The 13,423-nt window shown below is 43.9% G+C and overlaps 1 protein-coding gene across 1 annotated transcript; it reads left to right on the top strand.

The window, feature by feature from the left end:
* Positions 1-4,308: 4,308 nt before the first annotated feature.
* On the top strand, positions 4,309-11,718 carry LOC100027345 (gastricsin-like). Its single transcript, XM_001370398.4, has 9 exons — positions 4,309-4,642; positions 5,015-5,165; positions 5,922-6,039; positions 7,155-7,273; positions 7,812-8,011; positions 8,775-8,897; positions 9,450-9,597; positions 10,168-10,266; positions 11,422-11,718. Exons 1-9 carry the CDS (start codon positions 4,581-4,583, stop codon positions 11,575-11,577), a joined length of 1,176 nt encoding a protein of 391 aa, XP_001370435.2. The 5' UTR covers positions 4,309-4,580; the 3' UTR covers positions 11,578-11,718.
* The last annotated feature ends 1,705 nt before the right edge of the window (positions 11,719-13,423 follow it).

Raw genomic sequence — 13,423 nt, 5'->3', positions numbered from 1 at the left:
TGACTTCATTTTGTATCTATTCCCATAAGTCTTCACAGGTTTGTCTAAGCCACCCAATGCCATTTTACTACATAGATACCATAACTGGTTTTGCCATTCCCAATTGATGGGCATCTACTTTTCTTCAGTTCTTTGCCTACAAAATGAGTTGTTATAAATATATTCCATTCCTTTCCTTCTTGCTTTGATTTCTTTGACAGCTACACATAATAGTGAATAGGGTACTGAGCCTGGAGTCATGAAAACCTGCATTCAAATCTGGCCTCAGATACTTCCTCACTTTGTGACTTTGAGCAAATCCCTTGAACTTGGTTCACATCAATTTCCTCATCGGTAAAATGGTTACAGTAATTGTATCTACCTTGCAAGATTTTTTGAGAGGCTCAAATGAGATCATTCTAAAGTATATTCTACTTGGTTTTTGGTATTGGTGGCTAGAAAAGTGGATTAGAACCTGGGTCTTCTGGTTCCCAGGCCAAGACACATACCAAAAGAGAGCCACCACATCATTGGCTTGGCAGTAAATTGCTATGGCCCACATGGAAAATCCCCAATGTCTCGTTTATGTCCAAATTTTGCAGTCTTAACTCTGGCTTGGATCCCAATGTCCTGGCAAATCTCTTTCTGATTACCTGAATCCAGGGGGTGAGGGGTGAGGGTGTTGGCATGGAGGTAGTTTTTCCATTCACCCCATCACCCCAGAAAATAGAACTCTAATGGTACTTTGTAATCAAACTTCGAGCCATCACTAGATCACTCTGGTTGATATGGAACAGGTATCAGGTGTGTTGGGGGGGAGGAGTATCCAAGAACCAGGGGCAGAGGAAGGGTGCAAGAGGAACAGGAATAAAAGTAGAGATGGGCAAAGGAGGCACTATAGTGAAATGGGAACAAGTGTTAGTTTTCATGTTTCTTGGGAAATATGAAAAATGCAATTCATTTATTCAACAAGCCTTCATCATCAACATTCCTGCATACTGAACCAAGTACTGGGGGGGGGGAAATAGAGGCAAAAATGAAAACAGTCCCTAACCTCAAGGTTTTTGCATTCTTCAGGAAGAAAACCATATGTGCTCAAATTAAGAGTAAAAGCAAAATATTGTCAAAAGAAATACAAAGGGATTTCATTAGTCTATGGCAGTGATGGAAAACCTTTTAGAGACAGAGTGCCCAAATGGCAACCCTCAGCACAGACAGGGGAGGGAGGAAACACTCCCATTGGACTGCTGGGTAGAAGGGTGAGTCATGTGAGGAATGTTTTCAGGTTTAGTGGAGAGGGGAAGGGGAGCAGCCCTTTCTGGCATGCCTGAAATAGGTTTGCCAACATGGGTCAAGGGGACAGGGAGGTACAAACACTTGGTGAAAGTCAGAAAAGGCCTCAGGTAGGGACTCTAAGAGAGGGAAATGAAGGGAAAAAATCATTTTAGGCATGAAATATGGCTGAGATAAAGGCATGTAGGACTATGGAGATAGAAAGTTTCATAATAGGAATTGAAAATAGGCCAGAGTTGTGTACTATAACTTTTCAGTAGGAAAAAAATTAATTTCTTTTGGGAAATTATGTATAATATATTAATAGCATATCTTATTATAGCAGTTGAATATATATTTTACATAATGTTATATATTCAAATTATATAATTTTATATAATAATTATGTAATATATTCATGGGATATATTTATGTAATATATAATATAAATCAAATATATAACATATGTATAATTAGAATCTTGTACCCCTAGACTTCATCCCCCAGAATCCCTTTCCTTTCATCCTCACATTGTGTCCTTACATTTTGAAGATAAGTTTCTATAACTCCACTCTCTCTTCTCTTGCAAGCGCAATCCTGGAAGCTTCTCTTTACTAAGGCTATCACTTTCCTCTACTTCAAGGCCTTTTATTAATGAATCTTATAAAATATAATACTTAGAGTATTGGATATTAATTTTAATCTTACACATAATAGGTTTATAATCATATAATCAATTTCATTGTCTTCCTCTTAGTGATCCCTTGTGTAACCATATATATCCTCCTCTTACTAGTTAAAAATTTTTTTTAATAATCTCTGGAGATGAGATAATAAACTTAGTTATGCTTTTTTATTTGTCTTGTTTGTGATCTTTACAAATAAAACATTACATAATTTTATACGATTATATATGATATATTCATGGGATATATTTATGTAAAATATAATATAAATTAAATATATAACACATGTGTAATTAGAATGCCTGCTCCCTAAAAATATTTCAAATGCTTGACTTTTATTAAATATTTATCTTTTTTCATTGGGGAGAATAATTGGGTTTGCAGGGTATGCCATTTGGAATTTCATTTCGACCTTCTTTTTTTTTTTTGGAATATAATCTTCCAGTGCCCTCTGTGGTTTCTCATGGGTTCAGTCATGTTAGATCACTGATTTTCACCTTTCTCTAAACATTTTAATTTTGGAACACTGATTCTTGCTTGTGATTCAGAACACAATTTTCCAGTCTATGGTCCCCCTGCTTAGTGCTACTTACCCAGAGGTGTGTGTGTAAATGTTTAACAAGTAGAGCTCCAAGAATACAGAACACACTTTTAAGCTTAACCTGTATTATCCACATTTCTTCATCACTTTCTAAAAGCTAGATAATCAAACAAAATAACATTTCTGGCCTGAAGTGGATTTTTGAAGTATAAATGCTCACATTAAAAATTTAATAATTGTTCTCCCTGAGTGGTTTGGACTGGCTCTAGTGCACCTCAGTTTCTGTTTTGGATCATCGACCCCTGAACCTACATGACTGATCCAGTATCGCTGGTCCATTTCTTAGTAAAGAATCTGGTCATAGTGGCCTTTCTTTATTCCGAGAAGCATCAACCTGTGCCACAGAAGATTCCTAGCACCACTCCATGGCAGGTCCAGTCCAATATTAATAGAGTTCTGACAATATGTTTCCAGCCTAATCTCTGGTAGAGAGTATGTGAAGCAAATCTGGCCTCTACTCATCAAGATTTGCCTAGTGCCTCCTCTCCACCTGTCCACTCCCTTAACTCCCAATTGACTGGAGAATGGCTGAACAAATTGTAGTATATGATTTTGATAGAATGCTATTGTGCTATAAGAAATGAAGGGCAGGGTGGTCTCAGAAAAATCTGGGAAGACTCACATGAACTGATACAAAGAGAATTAAGAAGAACTAGGAGAACACTGTACACAGTAACAGTGATATTTTAAGATGATCCACTCTGAATGACTTAGCGGCCCTGATCAATAAAATAATCCAAGACAATACAAAAGGACCCATGATGGAAAATGCTATCCACCTCCACATAGAGAACTGATGAACTCTGAGTGCACATAAGAATTATCTGTTGAGTTTAATTAAATGACAGTGGATACAACTGTAGAAGAATTCATGAAGAATGAATGTACAGAGGGGAAAGAGAAGAGGGTGGAAGGTAGAAGAAATTTAACGCCTCTGGTCCTTCATTTCCTCCTCTTTCAAAGGAAGAAGATGGAAAAAATGCATCCTTTTATAAAAAGAAATGAAATTAATCTTTCCAATTAAAAGTTTATTTGACTAAATGGATTCTAAGATTCTTTCCCTCATAGTCTACTACCTCTAATGGAGTTTTCAGTAATACTCTCTGCCCAATTTAATGATTCTACAGTAAAATCAGTCTTCCCCAGGATGTCTCCTGGCCTCTAGGCAATTGACATTTATTTTTTTGTTAACCCATATCTTCCCTGTTAGAATCAATACTGTATATTGGTTCCAAGACAAAAGAGCAATAAGGTCTAGGCAATAAGGTTTAAAGTGACTTGCTAGGGTCACACAGCTAGGAAGTGTCTGAGGCCAGAATTGATCCAAGGACCTTTTGTCTTCAATCCTGGCTCTTAATCCACTGGGCCACTGGACTGATACCCCAATTGACCTTGGTATCTAGTATAGGGGAGAAGCAGAGACCCACCACTCCTAACTTGAATCCTGAGGGCAATACCACCAATCCCTCAACCTATATGCAAGTAGGTCTCTCTCCCATCCCAGAATGATTTTTCCTTACAGAGAGAGTGAGCCAATGACCTCAGAGACTCTTTCTCTCTTCCAAAGGACTCCCTCAATCTTCCTTTCTCTAGCAAAGTCCTTCCAACCCTTTTCTCTATACAGTTCTTCCCTATAAACTAGAAAGCAACAACATGATCCCTTCCCTCCATCTCTTCTCCCCTCCCCAGCTGGGAGCTTGGACATGAGGAGGAGGGAGGGGTGTTCTACATCTCATTTGTTCTTGGTTATCATGTTACCATTTGGTCTATTTGTTTGGGACCAAGAGGCTCTGGGCACTTAAAAGCAGATTAAGCAGCCAAGTTCTGGATAAGAAGCTAAGACCCCACAGGCTCCTGACCTGCCACTTCTGCCAAATGATTATTCTGTTTACTGAGTGGGGCAGTGAGAAGTGAGGAGGAGGGAGGGACACCCCATTCTGGATGTATATATATGAGAGTCCCCAGTCCCTTTTCTTTAGCTGGGAGTGGATCTCAGGAGCTTGTGACTGTTAGGAGTTAGTGGCTTGAAGAAGAAATCAGCCATGATGAAGTGGCTAATTATTGCCCTTGTCTGCCTCCAACTTGCAGAGGCACATATCATCAAGTAAGTCCTGGGGCTGAGGGTGCTGGTGTTTGGGGAAAACTGATGTCAGGGAAGAGGACAAAGGAGAAGGGAGAAGGAAGCACAATGTATGGGGAAGAGGCCTGAATTTGGTAAAGATATCTTAATTTTCAATGACATGTAATAGCAAATTTCCACCTAAGTTTTCCAAAATTATAGGATTCAGATTGTCTCTCTCCCTCCCATCCCTCCATCCTCCCGGGAAAGAGCCCTGATTTTGAAGTCAGCATAACCCTGGTTGACTTTGGTTGGTGGGGGCTTTGTGGTTGGATTGTGGGTGGGGTTGGTCGAGTCAGGGAGCAGTTGAGTCCTGGGACAATTCCACTGACAGCAGCTCCTGCTACCCCCTGCCAGGGTCCCTCTGAAGAGGTTCAAGTCCATGAAGCAGGTGATGAAGGAGAAAGGCGTGTGGCAAGACTTCCAGAAGAGCCACAAAATGGACCCTGCCACCAAGTACTTCAACCAGTTTGCTGCTGGCTATGAGCCCCTGGCCAACTACATGGATGTGAGTGAGCACCTTCTCCCTGCCCTCAGGCTCCAGGCTGAGCCCCTGCCCTCCTGGGCCCTTGGGATCCGCAGCTCAGTTTGTGACAGTCAGCTCGGATGGGCATCTCGTGGGGGCAGGGCCTGGATTAGAGAAAGAAGGAGAAATGCTGCCCAGGCCCAGGAAACTCCCATTTGGATGGGGAAGGACAAAGTCCTTGCCTGGAGACCCCTTCCATTGGAGTGGGGTTACTGTGCTGAGCCCCGGGATGGGCCCTGCAATGTCCCTGCATCAGCAGGTGGCACAAAGATAGGTGGGAGCGATGAAGAAGTAGGTCAGACGGCTGTATGGGGGGTCCAAGAGGGCTTGGCAGGCTAGAGCTCTGCGCTGAATCCAGCATGATGAAGCTGAATGGAGATGGATATGAAGTCTTAGCCTTGGGGGAAAACAAGAACTTGCTATTCCAGCTAGCTAAAGGGGCCTCCCGTTTCTGCCTCATTGGCAGAGCAAAGATCAGTGGTCGATACTTTGTGGAGGGCCTTTTCAGATGCTGCTTGGACTCGGGTCTCTGAAGACCCTTCCGTGGCTGGAGCTCATGGAGAAGGCCACTCAAAGGAGAGAGTGCAATGGTGCCCCAGCCAGCCCTGCCAGAGGCTGCTAGCCCTGACCTGGGGAGGGCATGGTTTGAGAGCTCAGGCTCACCAGCACTCATGGAGCAATTAGGATGGCAGCCACAGGGCAGGTCTGTGCGGATGCTGACCCAACCTTCCTCCCTAGATGTCCTACTATGGGGAGATCAGCATCGGGACCCCACCCCAGAACTTCCTGGTGCTCTTTGACACTGGCTCCTCCAACCTGTGGGTGGCCTCCATCTACTGCCAGAGCCAGGCCTGCAGTGAGTACCCAGCTGGTGGGAGAGGGGGGAGGGAGGAGGACAACACCCAAGGGCAGGAGATGGGAGACAAGGAGGGACTGCGGGGTCCCCGGGAGAGTCAGAAAGGACTAGCAGCTTCCTCAGGGTCACACAGCCTCGCCAAAGCAGAGCTGAGAGTCACTTTGCTCTCACTCTATTGCAGTCTGCACTCTATGTTTTTTAGATGCCTGCACTGTGGACCTTGGTGGGCGCACAGCAGGATGCAGGAGAAGGATAAGACCTGGTCCTGCCTCTTCCTTCTCCCCTTGTGGACAGGAAAGGCTGAACTGGCTAAATGCTTCTCTTGGTGCTCCCACAGACAGCCAGACTCTACACGAGTTCCTATTTGTCAGGTAGACAGAACAGGCAGAGGCCACTCTGGCTCTGGTCAGTGGCCATGGACTTGGGTGACTGTGGGAGAAGCAGGAAGCTGCAGAAAAGCCAGTTCAGGGGGAAGAGAAAGTGTGGGCAGGCATAATGGTGGCTGAGAATGGACAGAGGGGGCAAAGAGGAGGAAGCTGCTGCCCATCCCCACAAGGAGAGGGGATTCTGGATCAGTCCTTAGATCAGCCCAGTTCCCAAGGCTTCTGGGGAAGAATTTGGGCTTCTGGTTCATTCAGATTGTGCCACCACCAGCAAGTGACTCTCACTTTTTTAAACCTCTCCCTTGTGTCTTAGAATCAATACTGAGTCTTGATTCCAGGGCAGAAGAGTGGTGAGGGCTAGCCACTGGGAGTTAAGTGACTTGTCCAGGGTCATACAGAGGTAGAAGTGTCTGAGGGCACTTCTGAACCTTGGACTTTCCATGTCTTTGCTTGGCTCTCCATCATTTCATACTTTAACTGCTAAGAGGTTTCTCTTTTAGCCACTACTCAAGAAAGGGAGCACAGGGATTATTATCCTCATTTTATAGATGAGGAAACTGAGGCTTAGGAGCTTTCCTAGAGTCTTATGGCTAATGAATAGCAGAGATGAGACTTGTACCCACATCTTTGCATACCAAGGACACTCTTTCCATTGCACTATAATGCAGAGGAGTGGGAAAATGGGAAAAGGATTCATTGGCCTCCACTGACCCCCTCTTTTTGTCTGAGCAGCCAATCACCCCCAGTTCAACCCCAGCAAGTCTTCCACCTACTCCAGCAATGGACAGACCTTCTCCCTGCAGTATGGAACAGGCAGCCTCACTGGAGTCTTTGGTTATGACACTGTGACAGTGAGTGGTTATGGGGGTGAAGGGATAAAGGGGAGCATATGAGTGGATACCCAGTGGTGGTGGGGGGGTCCCCTTATGGCTGCTCCAGGCATGGAGCTTGGAACCTGGGAGCAGGGACAGGTGGGAGTCCAGCTGCTAGAAGCCACAAGCTGAGAGCTAAGGGGCCCTTCTAGTTTGCTGAGAGAGCAGCCATGAATGAGGGGAGGCTCTGCCTCCCTGCTTGTTCCTCCTTCTGCAGTGAGCTTAGTCTGACTTCAGGAGCCTCAGGGAGCATGAGGCATGTGAGGAGGGGGTTCAGAGCCATGCTGGTCTCTTGCAGAGAAGGCCTCAAGTCCCCCCAGGTTCTCTTCCCTCCCTAACCCCCTCCCACCACCATAGCTATTTCAGGATGGAGTTTGGGGGCATCCTGACCCTCTCCTCACTTGCCTCACTAAAGTGGGGAGACTGAGCTTATCTGTAGTCCTTGGGGAGGATTGTTTTTGCCCATCACCTTCTTGTGAGGTGGCCCTTCCTGATGGACTTCTTCTGACCCCCTCAGATCCAAGGCATCTCCATCACCAACCAGGAATTTGGCCTGAGTGAGACTGAACCTGGCACCAACTTTGTGTATGCCCAGTTTGATGGGATCCTGGGTCTGGCCTATCCTGCCATCAGCTCTGGTGGGGCCACCACTGTCATGCAGGGCTTCCTGCAAGAGAACCTGCTCAATTCCCCTGTCTTTGCCTTCTACCTTAGTGGGTAGGTGACTTGGTTGACCTCTTCTGCTCCCCTCAGCCACATTCTGACCTTATCCCTTTTCCTGGTTCCAGGGGGGTAAAACTCCCTTTGTCAGAACCTCTTAATCTGGGCTTTATGATTAGAAATGTGTATATACATATATACACATATATAAGCTTCATTTTCATGATAATCAAATTCTTTTGCAATCTTATCACATTTAATTACATGCATATAAAATAGGATTCTGTGAAAAGGTCATAGGCTTCACCAGATCTCCAAAGGGGCCTGTGCCACACAGAGAAAAGTTTCTTTCACTCTCTCCTTTTTCTTTGTTTGTTTGTTTGTTTTCTTATTTCTTTGTTTGTTTCTTCCTTCCTTCCTTCCTTCCTTCCTTCCTTCCTTCCTTCCTTCCTTCCTTCCTTCCTTCCTTCCTTCCTTCCTTCCTTCCTTCCTTCCTTCCTTCCTTCCTTCCTTTCTTCCTGTCTTTCTTCCTTTCTTTCTTCCTGTCTTTCTTCCTGTCTTTCTTTCTTCCTGTCTTTCTTTCTTCCTGTCTTTCTTTCTGTCTTTCTTTCTTCTCTAACCATCTGTTTTTATATCAATTCTAAATAAGAAGAGTGACAAAGGCTAGACAATCAGGGCTAAGTGACTTGCCTAGGGTCACACAGTTAGGTAGTGTCTGATGCCAGATTTCATCCCAAATCCTCCACACTCCAGGACTAGCACTTTATGCACTGTGGTATCTAGCTGCCCTTAAAGCTGATATTTTCCCATTACCCTTCAGCAATGAGAATTCCAACAATGGTGGTGAAGTTGTTTTTGGAGGAGTGGACACCAGCATGTACACTGGAGATATCTACTGGGCTCCTGTGACCGAAGAAGCTTACTGGCAGATTGCCATTAATGGGTATGTCTGGGCAGAATGGATATATTTTCCAAGATTATTCCTACACTCTGGAAAAAGGGGGACTTAGAGGATAGAAGCCCAAAATCTAGGGAGCTAAGTCATGGCTCATATGCACTGATATCCCAAGTCCTTATATAAAAGATATTTAACCCCATAGAGGCTTTGATCATTTCTGTAGGGACAAAGTTTATTATGAGTCCTTAAATAGGGAAGTTGAATGAGAGGAATGGAGATGCTGGACCCCTGTCTCTAATCTAGGAAGAAGACTGTCCTAAATTCTGCTTCATGCTGTGTGTGTGTGTGTGTGTGTGTGTGTGTGTGTGTGTGTGTGTTGGGAAGTGCAGTAGATAGAGATCTTTCGACTTGAGGCCCACCAAGATGTCCCAGGCTGGGAATTCCTTTCCCTGGGTTTCCTCTGAAATGAGTGGAGTGGTGTTTTCTCAGCCAAGGACAAACTGAGATGAATGTGGGGGAGAGATTCTTGAACCCAGGCCAGAGGAGGGAAGGCACATGACCACGACCTGCATTACATCAGGGACTGTCTTCTTACAGGTTCTCCATTGGGGGCCAGGCTACTGGCTGGTGCTCTGGAGGTTGCCAGGCTATTGTGGACACTGGCACTTCCCTCCTCACTGCCCCCCAGCAGATCTTCTCTGAGCTGATGCAGTACATTGGAGCCCAGCAGGATGAAAATGGATCTGTAAGGGAGCCTGGTCTTCCCTAACTTCCTAGGAGCAGGGAATGGAGGGGGCTGGAAGCTAGAGTGAATGACTACAGGGAAAAACATTGAACTTTTCAGGCCAGAAGTCAGAAGTCCTAGGTTCAATTCCCACTTTACCAATTGTGTGAACCTGAGACAACACACATAACCTCCCTAAACCTCAGTTTCCTCATCTGCAAAATGGGAATGCTATAATAACTCTTTGATTCACTAATTCACTGGGTGACTAGGAAGAAATCACTGTGTAAACCTTAAAATGCTATGTCAGTACGACTATCATCATCATTATTGGCTCCCCCAGAGAACCCTACTACTCTGATCCCTGTTTCAGATGATCAGGATCATATTCAGAATCAGGAGTCCTTTGGTTGGGGTAGGGTTTGATCAATGCACTGGGGCAGGTCTGATAGGGAGAGAGTGGAACATGGGAGGTAGAAACTGGGCCAGGAGGTCTTTCTTCTGGACATTCTCTGGAAGCTCTAGAGAATCTTGGTAAGATGGAGATCTCAAGTGCCTCTTCCCCACCCAATATCTATCTTTTTCCTCTAGTATTTGGTCAGTTGCAGCAATACTCAGAGCATGCCCACCATCACCTTCAACATCAATGGTGTGGACTTCCCTCTACCTCCCTCTGCCTATGTCCTTCCGGTGAGTTCCCTTCATTTCCCATTCTGTATATTCTTGCCTTAGTCAGGGGTGTCTCTTGAGCAGGGAATGTATAGGAGGGAGAAACTACTCTCCATTTTGGGAAGATGGTGAATAATTGAGTTGTAAGTTAGAGCAGGGACCTGAGGATTCCCTCAGAAATACCCTGTTCCCTGCACTCCAGGTTCCTTAGGATGACATTTTGAGGGGTTATGGGGACAGAGATTTGGGGAAATAGAGAAAACCCTTTATGTTGCTCTTCCAGGATTTCACCTGATAGAATCCCAGTAATGGAAGCGGCACCACTGATAATCTAGTCCACCTTCCACACAAAACAGGAATCCCTTTTGCGTTATTTCTGTGGAGTAATTGTCAATCATCACCTTGAATTCTCTCAGGGATGATGAGTTTCTTCTCTCATGGGGCAGCCTGTTCTATTGTCCAGGCCATAGACTTGAGGCCAAAACCAGAGAGAGATTTTTTTAGGGGTCATTCCTTTCCCGTATTCATATTCTGGGTTGCTCCTTCTTTAAGGCAGTTTCTTGACTTGACTCTTCTACCCCATTTTGCAAATTCTCTTGAAGAACTATAGGGGCCCAGAGCAAAAGTCTTTAGGTAGGTGGGAAAACAGTTAGGTCAAAAGACAGTGCCTTTATTATGTGCAAGACTCTTCTAAGAAGTTTTGTGTGGTTCTTGTGATGTGCTAGACTGTCAATAACAGACATATAATGAACTTATCATGGTGCTAGGCACAGTGTAGTCATATATTTGTATGTGTGTGTGGTAGGGGATGCAGAGAAGTGGGCTCTTTAGTATTTTCCAATCTAGGCAAAAAAAAATCTCACACAAAGAGAAAGGACATGAATACCAAGCAGTATTCACCAAGTAATATTCAGTTATTTCCTTCACTTTCCTTCCTAAGTCCTTAGTGGCTGTATTAGAACAAGGTACAGACAGGGGCCTGTGAGATGAAGTGGTCAATGAAAGTTTCCTAGAGGTAGGTTAGAACTTTCCCAACTAGAGAAAGAACCTGAAGCCTAAGGCAATTAACTCTTGCTCAATGAATTCCACATCTATACTGTCAAGACCAGCTTCTTGGAGCAAGTGGGTCATCATGAATTGATGAATTCATGTCCTCTTCTTTCTTCTTACCTCCAGAGCAACAGCAACTACTGCGAAGTCGGAATTATGCCCACTTACCTGCCTTCCCAGAATGGCCAGCCCCTCTGGATCCTTGGTGATGTCTTCCTCAGGAACTACTACTCTATCTATGACCTTGGCAACAACAGAGTGGGCTTTGCCAACCTGGCCTAAGCTCTCCTTCTAGCTTTTATCCATTTGCCTGGCTCTTGGGGTTGCTCTCAACTCTTCTTCCCTTCCTCCTTCCATTTGTCTTTCTGAATAGATTCTGGATTGTCAATGTCAGTTCTGGGAGTCTATAAATAAAAATTCTAAACCTTCTTTCATTTGTCCATTCATTCAACATGTAGCACACCCTTACTGCATGGGAAACCACAAACTAGATTTTGGAAGGGCTACCTCCAACAGTCAGACATTGCATGTTTTTACAGCCTTGTAGAGAGATGGAAACACCAACATTGGTAACCACATCATAAATTCATTAGAAAATTGCTTAACAAAATTTTATATGAAGTCCAAAGGGGGTGGGCATAAGAAAGAAGGTAATTACTCTTCATTGGACCAGTATTGCTTCCAAAAGCTCTTTGTAGGGTTTGAGGACCTGGGATTTTGGGGATAGGAAGCTTCAAGAGGTGGATTGGTGTTGGTTCCATTCTTTTGTAGAGTTTGGTTTTAGTGCCAAAAGCTTCAAATTGTGATTGCTTTATCCTGAACAGCTCCATCTACATATCATGATTTATCTTCTAAAGGAAGCTCACTTTTTTGTACTGGGAAGTCTATCAATCAATAAGTTAACAAGATTTTATTCAACACCTACTGTATGTACCAGGCACTGGGTCTCCTCAAACTGTTCCTGTATTTCTTACTCCCAGGCACATATTGCAAGTTCATCTTCAATTCTTTCTATTACCATTGTATTCTCTGCTTCATCAACCAAGCCTAACCAATCAATAGTCTTTAACTAACTCTTTGTCTTCCCCATATAACTCTTGGTCTTCCCACAATTTAATCTTCTCTGCCTCTACCAATCCTTCCTAGAATATGTCTACTGTTTTCTACCAATCCAAGACCCTCCCATCTCAAATATGAGGACCATATATTCCCTATTTCCCTGGGAGATTCTCAAGGGCAGATATTGTCTTCCTGTCTATCCAAATGGGAGGTCACCATGGAAAGGAGCTGTGACTGTTTATTCCATTTGGTAAGGAGCTTTGTAAGGACAAGAACCATGTCAGATCAAGTGAAGAAGTATTTCTTAAACTCCTATTATATTCTAGGTACTGTATGCAGTTCTGGGAATACGAAGAAAGGGAAAAATAATCCCTCATCATGGGATGGGATTGAATGGAAAAATATTTATTGAATGCTTATTGAGCACCAAACACTGTGCTGATGATGTAAATTAAAAATGGTGGCAGTCCTTGCTCCCAAAGAACTCTCATTTTAATTAGGGGAAATAATACATAGAGAAGATTTCAGCTGTAGTACAAAGACCCAGTGGTCCTTAGCATGCAATGGCAGAGCCAGGGACAAATTCTAGGATTGCTTGCATGTAGCTAGTATTCTTAGAGGGAGGAATCAATATCTTGACCCTAAGCACTTTTCCCACCATGATGCTTTTCTTTCAAAGTGTCAGCTTGGTGGTTCAATGGTTAGAACATCAGGATTGTAGGTCTTGGCTTCAGACAGTTCCTTGCTGTGCTATGACCCTGAATGAGTCACTCTGTCTTAACTGCCTAGTTTTTACTCTTCTTCTAGCTTAGGATAAATACTTAATATCAGCTTTAAGACAGAAGGTAAGAGCTGGAGGAAAAAAGCTTTATACGTCATTCTATAGTTACACAACACTTTCTTTGCATGTTTTCTTTTGGATTCACAACAAACATGTGAGATCAGAAATTAATGTACTTTTATCCCCATTTTGAGACTCAGAAATGTGAAGTGTCCACATGAGAAAGTGTTCTATTCCCATTTTACAATGGGAAGAACTGAAGTTCAGAGATGTTAAGTGACTTTCCTG

This window comes from Monodelphis domestica, chromosome 2, assembly GCF_027887165.1.
Source record: "Monodelphis domestica isolate mMonDom1 chromosome 2, mMonDom1.pri, whole genome shotgun sequence".
In the NCBI taxonomy this organism is placed as follows: Eukaryota; Metazoa; Chordata; class Mammalia; order Didelphimorphia; family Didelphidae; genus Monodelphis; species Monodelphis domestica.
This window is presented reverse-complemented; position numbering and strand designations above follow the sequence as displayed.

What these genes read in the sequence shown, in the direction of transcription:
- LOC100027345 (XM_001370398.4), top strand. Translation starts at nt 4,581, where the DNA reads ATGATGAAGTGGCTAATTATTGCCCTTGTCTGCCTCCAACTTGCAGAG. An exon ending in TGGCAGATTGCCATTAATGG is followed by an intron (nt 8,898 to 9,449) that starts GTATGTCTGGGC and finishes GTCTTCTTACAG; the next exon opens with GTTCTCCATTGGGGGCCAGG. An exon ending in CCTCTGCCTATGTCCTTCCG is followed by an intron (nt 10,267 to 11,421) that starts GTGAGTTCCCTT and finishes TCTTACCTCCAG; the next exon opens with AGCAACAGCAACTACTGCGA.